Source organism: Entelurus aequoreus, linkage group LG22 (genome assembly GCF_033978785.1).
Source record: "Entelurus aequoreus isolate RoL-2023_Sb linkage group LG22, RoL_Eaeq_v1.1, whole genome shotgun sequence".
Taxonomy (NCBI): Eukaryota; Metazoa; Chordata; class Actinopteri; order Syngnathiformes; family Syngnathidae; genus Entelurus; species Entelurus aequoreus.
Genome location: NC_084752.1, coordinates 6,011,458 through 6,034,236, shown reverse-complemented (window position 1 = coordinate 6,034,236; position 22,779 = coordinate 6,011,458). Strand labels below are relative to the sequence as shown.

General features: G+C 40.9%; 1 protein-coding gene across 4 annotated transcripts in view; it reads right to left on the bottom strand.

Annotated features, from left to right (window-relative positions):
* The window catches only part of smad1 (SMAD family member 1), a 94,961-nt gene that overhangs the window by 26,307 nt on the left and 45,875 nt on the right, over window positions 1–22,779 (bottom strand). For all 4 annotated transcript variants that reach the window (XM_062032333.1, XM_062032331.1, XM_062032332.1 and 1 more), the window contains one exon: window positions 5,526–6,070. In XM_062032333.1, the coding sequence (XP_061888317.1) occupies window positions 5,526–5,925 (400 nt within the window). In that variant the 5' untranslated portion in view covers window positions 5,926–6,070. The remainder of the gene's footprint in view (window positions 1–5,525; window positions 6,071–22,779) is intronic.

Genomic DNA, 22,779 nt, shown 5'->3' with positions numbered 1-22,779 from the left:
CGCAGCACATGGACTGTACTGCTTTATTCTCCTTTCTCCAAGAACTGTATTATCTGAGCTGAGATTTAAACAAGATCTAGAGACACTAAATAAGTGAATTGGAACACAATGTTAAAAGGATAGAGCCATTGTTTACAAATTTGGTAAATAAATAACCCAAAAATGTATATTTTGTTGTTTTCTTACTGTACCGAAAATGAACCGAACCGTGACCTCTAAACCGAGGTACGTACCGAACCGAAACTTTTGTGTACCGTTACACCCTTACTAGTTTAGTTTAGTCTTTATTTGAAGGGACAATGCACAGAAACATTAAGCTCAAAGACAGATATGTTCTGTACCAGATTATAGCTAAATAGCTCATTTCCATCTGCAGTCCCTGGCTACCTAAATTAAAGGGATACAAAAATCATGCAATACAATTATGACAATAAAACCATACTACAGCATGTAGACTGAGACCCTTTCTGGTCCCCAGGACCAAACTTTAGGGAAGCCCTTACGATTAAAAAAAATGTATACCGTATTTTTCGGACTATAAGTCGCAGTTTTTTTCAGTTTGGCCGGGGGTGCGACTTATACTCAGGAGCGACTTATGTGTGAAATTATTAACACATTACCGTAAAATATCAAATAATATTATTTATCTCATTCACGTAAGGGACTAGACGTATAAGATTTCATGGGATTTAGCGATTAGGAGTAACAGATTGTTTGGTAAACGTATAGCATGTTCTATATGTTATAGTTATTTGAATGACTCTTACCATAATATGTTACGTTAACATACCAGGCACGTTCTCAGTTGGTTATTAGGGATGTCCGATAATGGCTTTTTGCCGATATCCGATATTCTGATATTGTCCAACTCTTTAATTACCGATACCGATATCAACCGATACCGATATCAACCGATATATACAGTCGTGGAATTAACACATTATTATGTCTAATTTGGACAACCAGGTATGGTGAAGATAAGGTACTTTTAAAAAAAAATTATAAAATAAAATAAGATAAATAAATTAAAAACATTTTCTTGAATAAAAAAGAAAGTAAAACAATATAAAAACAGTTACATAGAAACTAGTAATTAATGAAAATGAGTAACATTAACTGTTAAAGGTTAGTACTATTAGTGGACCAGCAGCACGCACAATCATGTGTGCTTACGGACTGTATCCCTTGCAGACTGTATTGATATATATTGATATATAATGTAGGAACCAGAATATTAATAACAGAAATTAACAACCCTTTTGTGTGAATGAGGAGGGAGTTTTTTTGGGTTTGTGCATTAATTGTAAGTGTATCTTGTGTTTTTTATGTTGATTTAATTAAAAAAAAAAAAAAAAAAAAACGATGCCGATAATAAAAAAAACGATACCGATAATTTCCGATATTACATTTTAACGCATTTATCGGACATCCCTATTGGTTATTTATGCCTCATATAACGTACACTTATTCAGACTGTTGTTCACTATTCTTTATTTATTGTAAATTGCCTTTCAAATGTCTATTCTTGGTGTTGGCTTTTATCAAATACATTTCCCCCGAAAAATGCGCCTTATACTCCAGTGAGACTTATATATGTTTTTTTCCTTCTTTATTATGCATCTTCGGCCGGTGCGACTTATACTCCGGAGCGACTTATACTCCAAAAAATACGGTATATATTATATTGGTTTTAGAAATGAAAAGTATCAATATGGCCACCGCATGCTTTGACTTTTCAGTGTGCGGCCCTCAGTGGAAAAAGTTTGGACACCCCCTGCTTTATGTGGACAAATGTCTTGGTTTTTGCTTACTGAGAATCTCTGTGCAGTTTTTGAAGAGTCAGCCTCTCCTCAGTCGGCCTCTTCCTGCCGCATTTGTCTCTTACTCTCACATTTCTGCACTGGAAGGACATTTCGAGGCCAGACACTCTTGAGGAATTCATCACCAGAGAGGTAAAATATCCCTGGGCCTATTCAGGTGCAGTGCATACAAACCACGGAGATAGCCTCCCTCCTCCCTATAAACACTTGATAGCAGACAAAAAAAGCCTCTGCTGATATAATAGACATCTGCAATGCATGCTCGCTATGGTTTTTATTCAAAGGGCTGACAGCTGACGTGTTTGGTGGAATAGTGCCGGGAGATTGACAGGAAGTGTGTGTGTCGGCATGTGCTGTGTGTGTGTGTGAAGGGGTCGTGCAGACAGACAGTTGCTTGAGGGTTGAATCACCTCCTGCCCCTCGCTTTTATCCCCCTCGGCTGCTAAAACATGAAGCGTGCGAGGCAGGCAGCGACTCTTTCCTCCTATTGTATGTGGGTGTGGGGCTTCCTGTTCCAGCCAACAAATGAAAACGTGTGCAGGCACAGATCGCGTATCCTCACGTCTGTCACATGTGTTCTTTTATGTGGAAAAAAAAAAGAAAAGAAAATGTACAAAGTACACTACCGTTCAAAAGTTTGGGGTCACATGTAAATGTCCTTATTTTTGAAGGAAAAGCACTGTACTTTTCAATGAAGATAACTTTAAACTAGTCTTAACTTTAAAGAAATACACTCTATACATTGCTAATGTGGTAAATGACTATTCTAGCTGCAAATGTCTGCTTTTTGGTGCAATATCTACATAGGTGTATAGAGGCCCATTTCCAGCAACTATCACTCCAGTGTTCTAATGGTACAATGTGTTTGCTCATTGGCTCAGAAGGCTAATTGATGATTAGAAAACCCTTGTGCAATCATGTTCACACATCTGAAAACAGTTTAGCTCGTTACAGAAGCTACAAAACTGACCTTCCTTTGAGTAGATTGAGTTTCTGGAGCATCACATTTGTGGGGTCAATTAAACGCTCAAAATGGCCAGAAAAAGAGAACTTTCATCTGAAACTCGACAGTCTATTCTTGTTCTTAGAAATGAAGGCTATTCCACAAAATTGTTTGGGTGACCCCAAACTTTTGAACGGTAGTGTATATTTGTGCTTCAGCAAGCATTTTTAAAATAGTATATCTTGTCGAGGGATAATACTATCGAAAGCCAAGTGTACAATTTGTACAGCACGGGGGTCGGCAATCCGCGGCTTTCCTAGCGGTTCCGTGGAGCTTTTTCAAAAATGTATGATAATGGAAAAAGATGGGGGAAACTATATAGTTTTTGTTTTAATATAAATAAATAATGATAAATGGTTTATACTTGTATAGCGCTTTTCTACCTTCAAGGTACTCAAAGCGCTTTTGACAGTATTTCCACATTCACCCAGACACTTGTGATTTAGGGCTATATAAATAAACATTGATTGATTGATTGATTGAGGGCTATATAAATAAACATTGATTGATTGATTGATTGAGGGCTATATAAATAAACATTGATTGATTGATTGATTGAGGGCTATATAAATAAACATTGATTGATTGATTGATTGATTCACACACACATTCACACACTGATGGCGGGAGCTGCCATGCAAGGCGCTAACCAGCACCCATCAGGAGCAAGGGTGAAGTGTCTTGCCCAAGGACACAACGGACGTGACTAGGAAGGTAGAAGGTGGGGATTGAACCCCAGTAACCAGCAACCCTCCGATTGCTGGCAGGGCCACTCTACCAACTTCGCCACGGTTTGTGTAGGAGGACAAACATGACACAAACCTAAATTATTAGAAAGCCCATTGTTTAATATGTTTGTGTTTATTATTTCTGATGAGAGTACATGGCGAGCGCCGTTTTGTCCTACTAATTTCTGCCAAAAAAGGGGAGCTGTGGTTCATACATGCATTTTAACTGTGAGGCCTGCCAGCTATTTAGACATACAGTATAAACATGTTCCTGCACATGTTAAAGTTAAGTTAAAAGTTAAAGTACCAATGATTGTCACACACACACCAGGTGTGGTGAAATGTGTCCTCTGCATTTGACTCATCCCCTTGTTCACCCCCTGGGAGGTGAGGGGAGCAGTGGGCAGCAGCGGTGGCCGCGCCCGGGAATCATTTTTGGTGACTTAACCCCCAATTCCAACTATTGATGCTAAGTGCCAAGCAGGGAGGTAATGGGTCCCATTTTTATAGTCTTTGGTATGACTCGGCCGGGGTTTGAACTCACAACCTACCCATCTCGGAGCGGACACTCTAACCACTATTGACTAATTTTTAGTACCGTGTTTTTCGGAGTATGAGTCGCACCGGCCGAAAATGCATAATAAAGAAGGAAAAAAACATATATAAGTCGCGCTGGAGTATAAGTCGCATTTTTTAGGGGAATTTATTTGATAAAAGCCAACACCAAGAATAGACATTTGAAAGGCAATTTAAAATGTCTAAAGAATAGTGAACAACAGGCTGAATAAGTGTACGTTATATGAGGCATAAATAACCAACTGAGAAGGTGCCTGGTATGTTAACGTAACATATTATGGTAAGAGTCATTCAAATAACTATAACATATAGAACATGCTATACGTTTACCAAACAATCTGTCACTCCTAATCGCTAAATCCCATGAAATCTTATACGTCTAGTCTCTTACGTGAATGAGCTAAATAATATTATTTGATACTTTACGGTAGGTACGGAGGGGCCGTTGGCGCAAATTGCAGCCACGCTTCCGTCAGTCTACCCCAGGGCAGCTGTGGCTATGAAAGTAGCTTACCACCACCAGGTGTGAATGAATGATGGGTTCTACATGTAAAGCGACTTTGGGTACTTAGAAAAGTGCTATATAAATCCCAGGTATTATTATTATTATTATTAATGTGTTAATAATTTCACACATTAGTCGCTCCTGAGTATAAGTCGCACCTCCGGCCAAACTATGAAAAAAACTGACTTATAGTCCGAAAAATACGGTATATTGAATCTATACTACCGTTCAAAAGTTTGGGGTCACCCAAACAATTTTGTGGAATAGCCTTCATTTCTAAGAACAAGAATTGACTGTGGAGTTTCAGATGAAAGTTCTCTTTTTCTGGCCATTTTGAGCGTTAGATTGACCCCACAAATGTGATGCTCCAGAAACTCAATCTGCTCAAAGGAAGGTCAGTTTTGTAGCTTCTGTAACGAGCTAAACTGTTTTCAGATGTGTGAACATGATTGCACAAGGGCTTTCTAATCATCAATTAGCCTTCTGAGCCAATGAGCAAACACATTGTACCATTAGAACACTGGAGTGATAGTTGCTGGAAATGGGCCTCTATACACCTATGTAGATATTGCACCAAAAAGCAGACATTTGCAGCTAGAATAGTCATTTACCACATTAGCAATGTATAGAGTGTATTTCTTTAAAGTTAAGACTAGTTTAAAGTTATCTTCATTGAAAAGTACAGTGCTTTTCCTTCAAAAATAAGGACATTTCAATGTGACCCCAAACTTTTGAACGGTAGTGTATATCGCTAAATGAGCTGTACACTGGATACTCTAAAGTTTATCCAAGTTTCATTTCAATCAAATTGTGCCCTAACAGGATGGTTGCTGAAATTGTAATTCCTGGGTTTTTTTTCCTGGAGAAATGATGCTGAGGACGTCCACACTGACCTGGGCTGTCCACACGTTTGTAGTGGTAAGGGTTGATGCACACGTCCTTCTGCTTGGAACCAAACGGGTACTCGCAGCACTCCAGCGCCTTGAGCTCGTGGTGGGACTGCAGGTCGGGCCAGCGCCACACGCGGCAGTAGATGACGTGCGGCAGGCCCTTCCTGTGGGACACCTGCAGCCGGCCGTCCAGCGAGCGGGGGATGGTGACGCAGCTGCTGGGCTGACCGGGGCAGCTGAGCGCCCTCTCCAGCTCCTCCATGGCGCCCTTCTTCTTCTTCAGTTTCTTCACCAGGGCGTCCACGGCCTTCTCGGCCCACTTCTCCTCCTCGTCGCCCTGCTTCCAGCCCAGCAGACGCTTGACGGCCGGGCTGGTGAAGGAGAAGAGCGAGGTGACGTTCATGATGGACGGGGCAGTCCTCCCGCTCTCCTTCTCCGCTGGGCCAAAAGAAGGTTGGGGCAGCAGGTGGAGGTCCAGTTTTGGGAGGGAATTACTGATGAGGTCTTTGAGGATATTGCTCAGCTTCTAAATCCAAAAGGATTATTTTCTGCAAGAAAAATATTAGATATTAATCATCTTTAAGGATGCACTTTGCAGCAAGCTTCAAATCACATTTTTCAAAGCAAACATTTAAGAAATACAATACAGGCCAAAAGTTTGGACACACCTTCTCATTTCAATTGTATTTTTTTAATTTTTATGACTATTTACATTGTAGATTGTCAATGAAGGCATCAAAACTATGACACCTGTGAGGGGAAAACTTTTTCAGGTGACTACCTCTTGAAGCTCATCGAGAGAATGCCAAGAGTGTGCAAAGCAGTCATCAGAGCAAAGGGTGGCTATATTGAAGAAACTAGAATATAAAACATGTATTTAGTTATTTCACCTTTTTTTGTTAAGTACATAACTCCACATGTGTTCATTCATAGTTTTGATGGGTATCATTCACATTTGAACTGATAGCAGTGTTTCCCACACATTCATTTATTTGTGGTGGCCTACCACGAAAGAATTACGTCTGCCACAAATAAAATAAAAAATAAATAAAAACAATTTTTTATTTATCTTTTATTTTATTTTATTTTTTGTCCTGTCCAGCTTCTCAGGCAAATCATATAGTTGATGTAGATGCCCATATAGGCTGTTCAGATGTACTTTACAAAAGAGAAGTGTAGGATACTTCTCTTGTTGCCTTATTTGTATTTGACCACTACTGTTTTCTGTTTATTTGTTACTGACTGTGGCAGGACACCTCTGCCTCTGTTTCACTTTATGTTGCTGGTAAATAATATGGTTGTAGTAGTAGGCTAAAGTTAAATTATTTAGTATGCACTAATTAAAGGGGCAGAGCTTTAAGAGACATTTTAGCTTTTATATTTTATAAGATATTTTTTTTGTAAGAACCACAATTAATAAATATATTTCAGTGAATAACTTATTGTTCAAATCTGTGTATAAATATGTACATAAAGTGTTGTAATTATATTGTAAAATGGATGGATGGATGGATGGACGTTTAAAACAAAACTGTTATTATTAATTAGTAAGTATACATTTTTTGAGCCTTTTTAGAGAAAATCATATCATTGTAGTAAATTATGCAAATTACTCGATGATGTCATGGTGACTACGCCCATAGCCACGCCCCCACCGCCACTGGTATCTTGGCAGTTTATGGGAAACACTGGATAGGGTACCAATTCCAATACCTAGAAATGAGTAGTGTTAATTAAAGGTACCAATTGTTGATAGTTTTGTATTTGTTCATGTTGTAATACATTTTAATTTGTTAAATTAAAAAAATATTTTTTTCTAAATTTAACATTTACCAATGAGCTAATATCGGTAAAAGTGATGTCCAATTTTTTTCTTGCACGTCAGAGTCTCATTTGCAAGCATTCATTTCAGTTTGTCTTAGGTGTGTTGACGTAGTCAGGAAGTAGTCTTTGCCATTAAGTTATATGTGCCAGTCGTGCCTTTTGTTCAGCAGACAAAGGTGAGGGAAATAATAGATTTTTAGATGCATCGCATTTAGAACATGGACGATTATAAAATCGATTAGTAAACATCAATAATTGATTTTTTTACTGTAAATTTGGCTCACTGCAGCTAGCTACCTTACCGAGAGATCCGACCATCTCCTTTATCATAGGGCACTTATGTTTCAGTTTTGCACACATTTCCATGAATTTAATCAATCCGATTGGAATTTCATTTTACAAATGCACTGTTTTTAAAAAGTTGCAAGTGATAAACGCTCATTTATTGAAACCAAAATAAATGCTGTGATTATATGCATCAAGTGTTCATTCAAGGCTAAGGCAAAATATGGAGATATATATTGTGTATCGTGACATGGCCTAAAAATATTGAGATATTAATAAAAGGCCATATCGCTCAGCCCTACATTAAACACCGTTAAAGGCCTACTGAAACCCACTACTAGCGACCACGCAGTCTGATAGTTTATATATCAATGATGAAATCTTAACATTGCAACACATGCCAATACGGCCGGGTTAACTTATAAAGTGACATTTTAAATTTCCCGCGAAACTTCCGGTTGAAAACGTCTATGTATGATGACGTATGCGCGTGACGTCAATCGTTGAAACGGAAGTATTCGGACACATTGTATCCAATACAAAAAGCTCGGTTTTCATCGCAAAATTCCACAGTATTCTGGACATCTGTGTTGGTGAATCTTTTGCAATTTGTTTAATGAACAATGAAGACTGCAAAGAAGAAAGCTGTAGGTGGGATCGGTGTATTAGCGGCTGGCTGCAGCAACACAACCAGGAGGACTTTGACTTGGATAGCAGACGCGCTATCCGACGCTAGCCCCCGACCGCATCGATGATCGGGTGAAGTCCTTCGTCGCTCCGTCGATCGCTGGAACGCAGGTGAGCACGGGTGAGGGCTGGCTGGCGTAGGTGGAGCGCTAATGTTTTTAGCATAGCTCTGTGAGGTCCCGTTGCTAAGTTAGCTTCAATGGCGTCGTTAGCAACAGCATTGTTAAGCTTTGCCAGGCTGGAAAGCATTAACCGTGTATTTACATGTCCATGGTTTAATAGTATTGTTGATCTTCTGTCTATCCTTCCAGTCAGGGGTTTATTTCTTTTGTTTCTATCTGCAGTTAAGCCAGATGCTATCATGTTAGCTCTGTAGCTAAAGAGCTTCGCCGATGTATTGTCGTGGAGATAAAAGTCACTGTGAATGTCCATTCCGCGTTCTCGACTCTCATTTTCAAGAGGATATAGTATCCGAGGTGGTTTAAAATACAAATCCGTGATCCACAATAGAAAAAGGAGAGAGTGTGGAATCCAATGAGCCAGCTTGTACCTAAGTTACGGTCAGAGCGAAAAAAGATGCGTCCTGCACTGCACTCTAGTCCTTCACTCTCAAGTTCCTCATCCACGAATCTTTCATCCTGGCTCAAATTAATGGGGTAATCGTCGCTTTCTCGGTCCGTATCTCTCTCGCTGCTGGTGTAAACAATGGGGAAATGTGAGGAGCCTTTCAACCTGTGACGTCACGCTACTTCCGGTACAGGCAAGGCTTTTTTTATCAGCGACCAAAAGTTGCGAACTTTATCGTCGATGTTCTCTACTAAATCCTTTCAGCAAAAATGTGGCAATATCACGAAATGATCAAGTATGACACATAGAATGGATCTGCTATCCCCGTTTAAATAAAAAAAAATCATTTCAGTAGGCCTTTAACTTAACAAAAACGTCTCTTTCATAAATAAATATAAATGATGTATACGAAGGGCAGCACGGTGGAAGAGGGGTTAGTGCATCTGCCTCACAATACGAAGGTCCTGAGTAGTCGTGAGTTCAATCCCGGGCTCGGGATCTTTCTGTGTGGAGTTTGCATGTTCTCCCCGTGACTGCGTGGGTTCCCTCCGGGTACTCCGGCTTCCTCCCACCTCCAAAAACATGCACCTGGGGATAGGATGATTGGCAACACTAAATTGGCCCTAGTGTGTGAATGTGAGTGTGGATGTTGTCTGTCTATCTGTGTTGGCCCTGCGATGAGGTGGCGACTTGTCCAGGGTGTACCCCGCCTTCCGCTCGATTGTAGCTGAGATAGGCTCCAGCACCCCCCCGCAACCCCAAAAGGGACAAGCGGTAGAAAATGGATGGATGGATGGATATATACGAATGAGGTAGATCCCCTCCACTTGGTCAACTGAAAAGTAGCTCGCCTGCAGAAAAAGTGTGGCCTAAAAAAAAAGAGCCCCACGCGTTAGTGACTCTCTGGTTGTTGTTTTATGGACATTTACTGCCGCTGAGTGTCATTGTAGTTTGTAAGCCGATTGTTTTGCTGCATATCTTCTCTCAGATCTCGCCGATCCAAAGTCAGATTTCAAAAGGAGGCCATTGCGTTATCAGAGGAAGTCGATCTTCGGCGAGCCGCTCGCAGAGGAAAACGTTATACGGTGCTTCGACAACAGCGGGCCCGGGCCAGGACAATAAAAAGGAAGTGCGGGGATAAATCAGTCCATTCACTGGGCTCCCGGGGGAGCCATTCACCAGCGCACACATCCAAGCTTTTAAAACAAAAAAAAGTTGACGCGATGCTCCTGGTCGTCTTTTTACGTTTTCTGCCAACGCGTACAAGTGGCGGACACCGGAACAGAATAAACAGCATGTGAGCGCCGTCCATTAAGTGACTCACCGCTGACAGTAAAGCCTGCAGTATATTGTGTTTCCCTCCAGCAGGAACAAATAGATCATTAAGAATGCTCGCTAAGTTATTCTCGGTCCCCTCTTCAGATTATGGGATTCAATTTCCATTTCTATCTTTGTCGGATACCGCACATTGGACAGGTGCTTTTTACGGTGTATTGGTCACTTACTAAAAACCGTGTCAGGAACATTACAACGAGTGAGCGCTATACTTAGCCAACCTCCTGACTTACTGTCCTCATCCAACACAGTGATGCTGGACAACTGAGGCAGGAAGAAAGGGGGACCAGCAGGAAACAGGTGGCGTGGTTGTGTCTTCACGTCCGTCATCACCATCGTAACAACAGCATCGTTTCCTTTCTGCTGCGCTGTGCAGGTCTTTCCACAGGTGCAGGATGGGGTGCGAGGGGCTTTCCAAAATGGACCCCCCCCCCCCCCCAATCCCCGTCCCAGACTTTTATCAGTCTGTTATTTTCACGCTTTGTCTCTCAAAATGCATGAAAAGATCACTTCCTGTGGGTCATTTATGCGTGGCCACTAATGGGGTTTTAGCACCATTACTCAGTGTCTTTCTCGGTTGTTTTTTTAACACTCACACAGCAACAGAAGAAACCAAGGGATGTGGAAAAAGTAATTTAAAGTAGGGCTGCAACGATTAAATTGATTTATTTGATTTGAAAAAAAAGCTGATTAATTTTTTAAAGACAATTGCACCTTAATTTGCAAAGTGGAACCCATCCATCCATCCATCCATCTTCTTCCGCTTATCCTAGGTCGGGTCGCGGGGGCAGCAGCCTAAGCAGGGAAGCCCAGACTTCCCTCTCCCCAGCCACTTTGTCCAGCTCTTCCCGGGGGATTACGAGGCGTTCCCAGACCAGCCGGGAGACATAGTCTTCCCAACGTGTCCTGGGTCTTCCCCGTGGCCTCCTACCGGTCGGACGTGCCCTAAACACCGCCCTACGGAGGCGTTCGGGTGGCATCCTGACCAGATGCCCGAACCACCTCATCTGGCTCCTCTCCATGTGGAGGAGCAGCGGCTTTACTTTGAGCTCCCCCCGAATGGCAGATCTTCTCACCCTATCTCTAAGGGAGAGACCCGCCACCCGGCGGAGGAAACTCATTTCGGCTGCTTGTACCCGTGATCCTGTCCTTTTGGTCATAACCTATGGCCATAGGTGAGGATGGGAACGTAGATCGACTGGTAAATTGAGAGCTTTGCCTTCCGGCTCAGCTCCTTCTTCACCACAACGGATCGATACAGCGTCCGCATTACTGAAGACGCCGCACCGATCCGCCTGTCGATCTCACGATCCAGTCTTCCCTCACTCGTGAACAAGACTCCGAGGTACTTGAACTCCTCCACTTGGGACAGGGTCTCCTCCGCAACCCGGAGATGGAACTCCACCCTTTTCCGGGCGAGAACCATGGACTCTGACTTGGAGGTGCTGATTCTCATCCCAGTTGCTTCACACTCGCTGAAGATCCTGGCCAGATGAAGCCATCAGGACCACATCATCTGCAAAAAGCAGAGACCTAATCCTGCAGCCACCAAACCGGATCCCCTCAACGCCCTGACTGCGCCTAGAAATTCTGTCCATAAAAGTTATGAACAGAATGGGTGACAAAGGGCAGCCTTGGCGGAGTCCAACCCTCACTGGAAACGTGTCCGACTTACTGCCGGCAATGCGGACCAAGCTCTGACACTGATCATACAGGGAGCGGACCGCCACAATCAGATAGTCCGATACCCCATACTCTCTGAGCACTCCCCACAGGACCTCCCGAGGGACACGGTCGAATGCCTTCTCCAAGTCCACAAAGCACATGTAGACTGGTTGGACAAACTCCCATGCACCCTCAAGGACCCTGCCGAGAGTATAGAAAGAGGAACAAAGTGGAACCGAATTTTCAATAGTAGGGGTCTATACTTGGACCCCTACTATTTCTCATTTACATCAATGACCTGGCTACTGTATCTTCATCCTTTACACCGATTCTGTTTGCTGATGATACAAATTTGATCCTAACTCACAAGAAATTTGAAAACCTCATTGGGGAAGCTAATTCTTGTATAGCAGTGCTATTTGAATGGTTTCTTGTTTGTAGGCTATCACTAAATGTAAAAAAATCCAACTTTATTGTGTTTGCAAGCAAAAACAAAACATACTGTAAACAGAGTGCTAAGATTTCTATTGGAGGAATCGAATTTAGTCAAGTTTCATCTACCAAATTTCTAGGTATCCTAGTGCAGTGTTTTTCAATCACTGTGCCGTGAAATACAGTCTGGTGTGCCGTGGGAGATTATGTAATTTCACCTAATTGGGTTAAAAATATTTTTTGCAAACCGCAAATGTGCCGTTGTTGAGTGTCTGCGCTGTCTCGAGCTCGGCAGAGTAACCATGTAATACTCTTCCATATCAGTAGGTGGCAGCAGGTAGCTAATTGCTTTGTAGACGTTTGTCGTGATCACAATATGCAGAAGACAGTGGTAGGCAGCGTGCGGGTAAAAAGGTGCCTAATGCTTAAACCAAAAATAACAAAAGATGAGTGCAGCTAAGAAAAGGCATTGAAGCTTAGGGAAGGCTATTCAAAACAAAACTAAAACTGAACTGGCCGCAACGTAAACAAAAACAGAATGCTGGACGACAGCAAAGACTTACAGCACGTGGAGCAGACGGCGTCCACAATGTGCATGCGAACATGACATGACAATCAACAATGTCCACGCCAAGAAGGATAAAAACAACTTAAATAGTTTTGATTGCTAAAACAAAGCAGGTGCGGGGAATATCGCTCAAAGGAATAATGAAACTGCTACAGGAAAATACCAACAAAACAGGAAAAGCCACCAAAATAAGAGCGCAAGACCAGAATTTTAACACTACACACAGGAAAACACCAAAAACCTCAAAATAAGTCAGGGGGTGATGTGACAGGTGGTGACAGTACACATACTTTGAGACAAGAGCTATATTGATGCATGCTTGGTTATGGTTTGAATTCATATCCAACGATTGCGAGAACGACTTTTTACTGTGAATATCGGCTGCTGAGTTTCTTTTTTTTTTTTTTTTCCTGCTCGCGGTGTGCCTCGGGATTTTTTCAATGAAAAAAATGTGCCTTGTTTCAGAAAAGGTTGAAAAACACTGTCCTAGGTGGTGACAAATTGTCATGGACAGAACACGTAGGTTCAGTAACCAACAAAGTGTCAAGATCTCTTGGTATCATCGGAAGAATCAGGGGTTTGGTTCATCAGGCATGCCTCTTAACTACAGATGTCCGATAATATAGGCCAGCCGATATTATCGGCCGATAAATGCTTTAAAATGTAATATCGGACATTATCGGTATCGGGTTTTTTTATTATCGGTATCGGGTTTTTTTTTAGTTGTTTTTTTTTAATTAAATCCACATAAAAAACACAAGATACACTTACAATTAGTGCACCAACCCAAAAAACCTCCCTCCCCCATTTACACTCATTCACACAAAAGGGTTGCTTCTTTCTGTTATTAATATTCTGGTTCCTACATTATATATCAATATATATCAATACAGTCTGCAAGGGATACAGTCCGTAAGCACACATGATTGTGCGTGCTGCTGGTCCACTAATAGTACTAACCTTTAACAGTTAATTTTACTCATTTTCATTAATTACTAATTTCTATGTAACTGATTTTATATTGTTTTACTTTCTTTTTTATTCAACAAAATGTTTTTAATTTATTTATCTTATTTTATTTTATTAATTAAAAAAAAAAAAAGGACCTTATCTTCACCATACCTGGTTGTCCAAATTAGGCATAATAATGTGTTAATTCCACAACTGTATATATCAGTATCGGTATCGGTTGATATCGGTATCGGTAATGAAAGAGTTGGACAATATCGGAATATCGGATATCGGCAAAAAGCCATTATCGGACATCCCTACTCTTAACTCTTTATTACAGTTTAATTCATCCATATCTTATCTATTGCAATATTGTCTGGGCTAGTACATATCCATCAAATTTACACAAATGATTCATTATGCAAAATACATTTGTAAGAATAGCTACCTCCTCTAACTATTTGGCTCCATCTGCTCCCCTGTTTAGGAAACTAAACATACTATCTATTTATGATACACTATATTGCCAAAAGTATTTGGCCACTACCTTTCCTCACATATGAACTTGAAGTGTCATCCCATGGAATTGTCCAAAATGTTTTGGTATCCTGGAGCATTCAAAGTTCCTTTCACTGGATCTAAGGGGCCAAGCCCAATTCCTGAAAAACCAACCCCACACCATAATTCCTCCACCAAATTTCACACTCGGCACAATGCAGTCCGAAATGTAGCGTTCTCCTGGCAACCTCCAAACCCAGACTGGTCCATCAGATTGCCAGATGGAAAAGTGTGATTCATCAGTCCAGAGAAGGCGTCTCCACTGCTCTAGAGTCCAGTGGTGACGTGCTTTACACCACTGCATCCCACGCTTTGCATTGGACTTGGTGATGTATGGCTTAGACACAGCTGCTCGGCCATGGATACCCATTCCATGAAGCTCTCTGCGTACTGTACGTGGGCTTATTGGAAGGTCACAAGAAGTTCGGAGCTCTGTAGCAACTGACTGTGCAGAAAGTCTTTGCACTATGCTGACCCCTCTCTGTCAGTTTACCTGGCCTACCACTTGGTGGCTGACTTGCTGTTGTTCCCAAACTCTTCACTTTTCTTAGAATAAAGTTGACTTTGGAATATTTAGGAGTGAGGAAATTTCACGACTGGATTTGTTGCACAGGTGGCATCCTATGACAGTTCCATGCTGGAAATCACTGAGAGCGGCCCATTCTTTCACAAATGTTCTAAATGCCTAAGTGCTTGATTTTATACACCGGGCCAAGTAGGGTTGTGAACGATAAACCGATGCGACCGAGTATTCGATTCAACAAGTGAGCGATTAGATTGCATCGGTAGCAGACTCCTCAATCAATGCGAATAATCCATTAATTCCTAGCTGAATCGGTTATAGAGTCATGGATCGGTTATCGCGAGACTTTGCATGGGTTGGCTAGATTACAATATGCGTCAGCGTCTCTAAAACAACGCGAATAGCTGAAGCTACTCGCCAAACGCGGTAGCCGCCTAGCTGGTATTAGCACGAGTGATAAACAAGAGACAACACGGAAAATGAATGTGGAGGAGAACGAAAGCGTCAGTCTGACCGAAGGTGATAATGGACCGAGAAAGATTAAAAAAAAAAAAACACTACAGTGGTGGAAAGAGCAGCAGGACTTGCCACTGCTGTCATCTCTCGCTAAAAGATACCTCTGCATCCCGGTGTTGTGCCGGGAAACGCACCCCTGCCGTAAAATGCACCTCCTGACGCGGGAGCGCGCTTACGTCACTCGTCTCGAAAAGTATATCTAAACTCAGCTGTAATGACCAAAGTGGCTGAAATCGCCTCTTTTAAAATCGCCTCTTTCGTCATAAAAAAGTACATAAAGTGAAATAATCCAAGTTCTCTTTACTTGTGGATGGATTAAACATTGTGAGCCTTTAATGATTTCGCCGTCATTCAAGTGGCGGAAATCGCCTCTTTCGGCATAAAAAAGTACATAAAGTGAAACACACGGAATCTGAACGTGTGTTCAGTACTGCGGGAGACGTAGTTTCCACAAAACGTAGTCTGCTCAAACATGAGCATGTGGATCAGTTGATTTTCCTTAAAAAAATCTGCCCTCCAAAAAAACAGAGGACAGTGATGATGAAAATGCACAGGCATAGTGTAAGTCAACTACTGCTTTTTGACCTGGGAAACGTTACCTCTCACACAGTAGTTTGATTTTTCTTTTTACATATGTATTTATACACTGTGCTCATTGTTGCCACATTTTGAGATGTGTACTAGGTGTGTAACTTGTTTACATTGTAATGTTGCACTTTTGTTACCTATAGTGTTCAAAACACTATATGCTCAGGTTGAAATATTGAATCTTTGTTACCTACCTCTAGTGTTCAAAACTATGCTCAGGCTGAAATATTGCACTTTGTTGTTACTATTCTGTGCTACTTTTACCTCTGGAGTTCCCATCCTACAATTCAGCCAGACTTTTTTTGGTCCATGTCTAAAAATAAATACATTGACATGTGATTTTGTTGTTCTGTTTTTTTTTTGCCAGTACCGTAAAGCCACGATGCTTGGGGATTTGGAGTCTTGAATATTAACCGTCAAATCGAATCGTATCGTTCGGAATCGAATCTAATCGGTCTGTAATAAAAGGATATCGTTTTTGAATCGAATCGTAACCTGTGTATCTAGATGCATATCGAATCGTTTATCAGAGAGAGATGTGCAACCCTAGGGCCAAGTGATTAGGACACCTGATTCTCAGCATTTGGATGGGTGGCCAAATACTTTTGGCAATATAGTGTATCAACACAGTCCAATCCTCTTTTTTTAATCTATAAATATACTTACCTCGCTAACACGCTTCCTACGCCTTTCAAAGATTATTTTAAGACCAATTCGCAAGTTCATTATCATAATACTAGACAAGCTGATAATCTCCGTCCTATCTTTGGCCGTATCACTCTTAGACAGTTTTCCATCAAACACAGAGGTCCTTTACTCTGGAATAGTCACCTATGTGTTGCAAACTCCTCATCTTCACTCACTAACTTTAAACATAGATTAAGGGCCAGCCGGATGAATCAAAATTCTCCATCTGTTACGACCTTATAATGTAGTACACACACACAAACACACGCTCACCTAGACTCAATCCACACAAGGTAGACTACTTGTTATCTTATTTTCTCTATATACTATGTTTAATTGTGTTTGTTAATTTGCTGCCATAGGTGAGAACTTTGGACAAGTCTTTTTGGGTTTCTTTTCTCACCTGCACTTATTTCTTCTTACGTATTTCTCATTTTCATGGCAGTACGTCTGTGATGCGGGAGCAATTCAAGCGGGGAAATGTCAGCCGGGACAGGAGTTAACTCGTTACCTAGCTATCCAACAATGGAGAAACTCATAGTTCTGAACACATCCTTATCATCACAACATTTTATTTTATTTATTTTTTTTGGCTTTTTGCTGCAGCTGTTACATATATTGTACATGGTAATTGGGATTTGTTATATATTGTATATATTATAGGGCTGCAACAACTAATCGATTAAATCGATTAAAAACGATTATAAAAATAGTTGCCGATTAATTTAGTCATCGCTTCGTTGGATCTATGCTATGCGCATGCGCAGAGGCTTTTTTTTTTTTTAATTTTTTTTTTTTTTTTTAAATAAACCTTTATTTATAAACTGCAACATGTACAAACAGCTGAGAAACAATAATCAAAATAAGTATGGTGCCAGTATGCTGTTTTTTTTTCAATAAAATACTGGAAAGGATAGAAATGTAGTTTGTCTCTTTTATCCGATTATTAATCAATTAATCGAAGTAATAATCGACAGATTAATCGATTATCAAATTAATCGTTAGTTGCAGCCCTAATATATTATATAAAAATATAATATAATATAATATATCAGTATATATTATATACTGTATATATAATATGTAAATATTACATATATATTATATTGCTACTATGGTACATGTATAGTCTACTTAATACCTGCATTATCCTTTCCATCCTTAGAAACTGATCTACTGTGTGGAACAGTTTCCCTTGTGGATCAATAAAGTTTGTCTAAGTCTAAATGCACTTTTCTTCTTCAGGCGGCTCGATAGATTTGGTGTTTTTTTTTTTGGTTGTTTGTGTTTATTGCTGCTATTTTGACTGTCCTTTGTTGACATAAAAAAAAAAACGTTTTCTTTTTATCAGTACTTTAGAATGAAGTAGTCATCCTAAATTATTATACATAATTGTTTGCTAGCACATGCCTAAAAATATCGCAAGCCGAATTTAAAAGCTGAAACTAATTGTTATGATAGTTGATTACAAGTCAGCGATCCTTTACGACTTCCTGACTTATGGACAATTCGTTAAGTTCTTCCCATTTTGCTGGATAACGGCCATGAATTTCAACCAATCTTCCTCAAATTTTACACGCATGTGCTTGTCAGTCCCCTCAAGGTGTGTACCAAATTTCACAATGATTTGACAAAACACCTTAAAGCACAGGTGTCAAACTCATGGCCCGGGGGCCAGATTTGGCCCGCGACATCATTTTATCTGGCCCGCAAACACCTGGAAATGATATGTGTCAATAAAGTACTTCATATTTTCTCACTAAATATAATTGATTGTTTTCATTTTGACAGAAAAAAAATATATGTACTGCTTGAAATTGCATACCTTTTAAACTTTAATAGTATCCAATATTGCCACAAATATTACAGTATATTATCATATTTTCCAAACACATTTTTGTCTAAATAAAAATAAATAAAAATACTTAACTTAACAGCAAACTACCCATCAAATTAATAAAAATGACAATACATTTTACGTTGTTCTTTACAGCATATTACTGTAAATTTAAAAAAACTACTACCGTATTTTCCGCACCATAAGCCGCACCTAAAAACCACAATTTTTCTCAAAAGCTGACAGTGCGGCTAATAACCCGGTGCGCCTTATATATGGATTAATATTCATATTTATTTTCATAAAGTTTAGGTCTCGCAACTACGGTAAACAGCCGCCATCTTTTTTCCCCGTAGAAGAGGAAGCGCTTCTTCTTCTACTGTAAGCAACCGCCAAGGTGAGCACCCGCCCCCGTAGAAGAAGAAGCGCGCGGATATTACGTTTCATTTCATTTGTGTGTTTCTGTAAAGACCACAAAATGTCTCCTACTAAGAGACACGCGTACAAGGTTCCACTGACTTTTGATATTCACGTGAACCGCACTGTGGATACAACGGGAACACGTACGGTGAATATTCGCACCACAGGGAATGAGAAGTCGTCCTTCACTGTGGTTCTAGCTTGCCATGCTAACGGCCAGAAACTTCCACCCACGGTGATATTCAAAAGGAAGACCTTGCCAAAAGAGAACTTTCCAGCCGGCGTCATCATAAAAGCTAACTCGAAGGGATGGATGGATGAAGAAAAAATGAGCGAAGACACCGGGTGACTTTTTTCACGCAGCTCCGTCCCTGTTGATCTATGACTGCATGCGCGTCCACATCACAGATGGTGTCAAAAAACAAGTGAAGCACACCGAAGAAGAAGAATTCGAGGGTTTTGTGGATGAGTAATAACTTCAGAAAGTGAGCTTTAAATGTTTATTTTGTGTGTTGTGTGACACTAACGTATGAGCAACGTTGAGTTATTGATGTTGCTATTGCTCTGCACTATTTTGAGTGAAACTATTTTTGTGATTGCACATTTGCACATTACATTTTGGGAGTGAACAGAGTTGTTAGAACGCTGGTTTGTGATATATTATTAAAGTTTGAATGACCTATCTGACTGTTTTTTTGACATTCCCTTTAGCGTAGCGTAGGTGCGGCTAATAACACGGGGCGGCTAATAGGTAAACAAAGTTTTGAAATATGCCATTCATTGAAGGTGCGGCTTACAACACGGGGCGCCTTATGGTGCGGAAAATACGGTACTGTTTTTTGCGTTAAAAAATTCTGTTGACTTTGCTGCCAGTTTTTGACTGTAAAATCTAGGGTTGTTGTTTTTAACAATGTATTACTGTAAAAGCGATGAGCTGGTGACTTGTCCAGGGTGCACCCTGCCTACCGCCCGATTGCAGCTGAGATAGGCTCCAGCACCCCCCGCGACCTCGAAAGGGACAAGCGGTAGAAAATGGATGGATATTACTGTCAACGGAAAGACGGTACATTTGTTTTTACGATAAAAAAAAAACTGGCAGCTAAGTTGCCAGAATACAAAAAAATAACTTGTACTGTTTGTCCATGAACAATATAATGTTGTAAAAAACAATGTCAATTTAACACAAAAATTCTGGCAATTAAAGGCCTACTGAAAGCCACTACTACCGACCACGCAGTCTGATAGTTTATATATCAATGATGAAATCTTAACATTGCAACACATGCCAATACGGCCGGGTTAACTTATAAAGTGACATTTAAAATTTCCCGGGAAATATCCGGCTGAAACGTCGCGGTATGATGACGTATGCGCGTGACGAAGTCAGAGTAACAGAAGTTATGGTACCCCGTAGAATCCTATACAAAAAGCTCTGTTTTCATTTCATAATTCCGCAGTATTCTGGACATCTTTTGCAATTTGTTTAATGAACAATGAAGGCCGCAAAGAAGACAGTTGTAGGTGGGATCGGTGTATTAGCAGCGGACTACAGCAACACAACCAGGAGGACTTTGTTGGAGCGCTAGCTGCGCTAGCCGCCGACCTCACCTTGACTTCCTACGTCTCCGGGCCGCCAAACGCATCGGGTGAAGTCCTTCGTCCTTCTGCCGATCGCTGGAACGCAGGTGAGCACGGGTGTTGATGAGCAGATGAGGGCTGGCTGGCGTAGGTGGAGAGCTAATGTTTTTAGCATAGCTCTGTGCGGTCCGGTTGCTAAGTTAGCTTCAATGGCGTCGTTAGCACAGCATTGTTAACCTTCGCCAGCCTGGAAAGCATTAACCGTGTATTTACATGTCCACGGTTGAATAGTATTGTTGATCTTCTATCTATCCTTCCAGTCAGAGGTTTATTTCTTTTGTTTCTATATGCAGCTAAAGCACGATGCTATCACGTTAGCTCGTAGCTAAAGCATTTCGCCGATGTATTGTCGTGGAGATAAAAGGCACTGAATGTCCATTTCGCGTTCTCGACTCTCATTTTCAAGAGGATATAGTATCCGAGGTGGTTTAAAATACAAATCCGTGATCCAAAATAGAAAAAGGAGTGTGTGGAATCCAATGAGCCAGCTTGTACCTAAGTTACGGTCAGAGTGAAAAAAGATACGTCCATCACTGCCTCTCAAGTCCTTCACTGTAACGTTCCTCATCTACGAATCTTTCATCCTCGCTCAAATTAATGGGGTAATCATCACTTTCTCGGTCCGAATCTCTCTCGCTGCATTGTAAACAACGGGGAATTGTGAGGAATACTAGCTCCTGTGACGTCACGCTACTTCCGGTACAGGCAAGGCTTTTTTTATCAGCGAGCAAAAGTTGCGAACTTTATCGTCGATTTTCTCTACTAAATCCTTTCAGCAAAAATATGGCAATATCGCGAAATGATCAAGTATGACACACAGAATGGATCTGCTATTCCTGTTTAAATTTAAAAAAATCATTTCAGTAGGCCTTTAAGCTGCCGACTTTTTCTGTAAAAAAAACCCCAAAAAACAGTGGTACTGTTTTTCCATTTACCGTAAAATGTTGTAAAAAATAAAAATAAAATAAAAACTATTTTACAGTAAAATTTTGTAAATGTAAAGTTTTTACTGTAAAATCGACAGTCTATTTAAAGGCCTACTGAAATGATTTGTTTTAATTTAAACGGGAATAGCAGATCCATTCTATGTGTCATACTTGATCATTTCGCGATATTGCCATATTTTTGCTGAAAGGATTTAGTAGAGAAAATCGACGATAAAGTTCGCAACTTTTGCTCGCTGATAAAAAAAAGCCTTGCCTGTAGCGTAAGTAGCGTGACGTCACAGGAGCTAGTATTCCTCACAATTCCCCGTTGTTTACAATGGAGCGAGAGAGATTCGGACCGAGAAAGTGATGATTACCCCATTAATTTGAGCGAGGATGAAAGATTCGTAGATGAGGAACGTTACAGTGAAGGACTTGAGAGGCAGCAATGGACGTATCTTTTTTCGCTCTGACCGTAACTTAGGTACAAGCTGGCTCATTGGATTCCACACTTTCTCCTTTTTTTGTTGTAGATCACAGATTTGTATTTTAAACCACCTCGGATACTATATCCTCTTGAAAATGAGAGTCGAGAACGCGAAATGGACATCCAGTGCCTTTTATCTCCACGACAATACATCGGCGAAATGCTTTAGCTACGAGCTAACGTGATAGCATCTTGCTTTAACTGCATATAGAAACAAAAGAAATAAACCCCTGACTGGAAGGATAGATAGAAAATCAACAATACTATTAAACCGTGGACATGTAAATACACGGTTAATGCTTTCCAGGCTGGCGAAGGTTAACAATGCTGTGCTAACGACGCCATTGAAGCTAACTTAGCAACCGGACTGCACAGAGCTATGCTAAAAACATTAGCTCTCCACCTACGCCAGCCAGCCCTCATTTGCTCATCAACACCCGTGCTTACCTGCGTTCCAGCGATCGGCAGAAGGACAAAGGACTTCACCCGATGCGTTTGGCGGCCCGGAGACGTAGGAAGTCAAGGTGAGGTCGGCGGCTAGCGCTCCAACAAAGTCCTCCTGGTTGTGTTGCTGTAGTCCGCTGCTAATACACCGATCCCACCTACAACTGTCTTCTTTGCAGCCTTCATTGTTCATTAAAAAAATTGCAAAAGATGTCCAGAATACTGTGGAATTATGAAATGAAAACAGAGCTTTTCGTATAGGATTCTACGGGGTACCATAACTTCCATTACTCGGACTTCGTCACGCGCATACGTCATC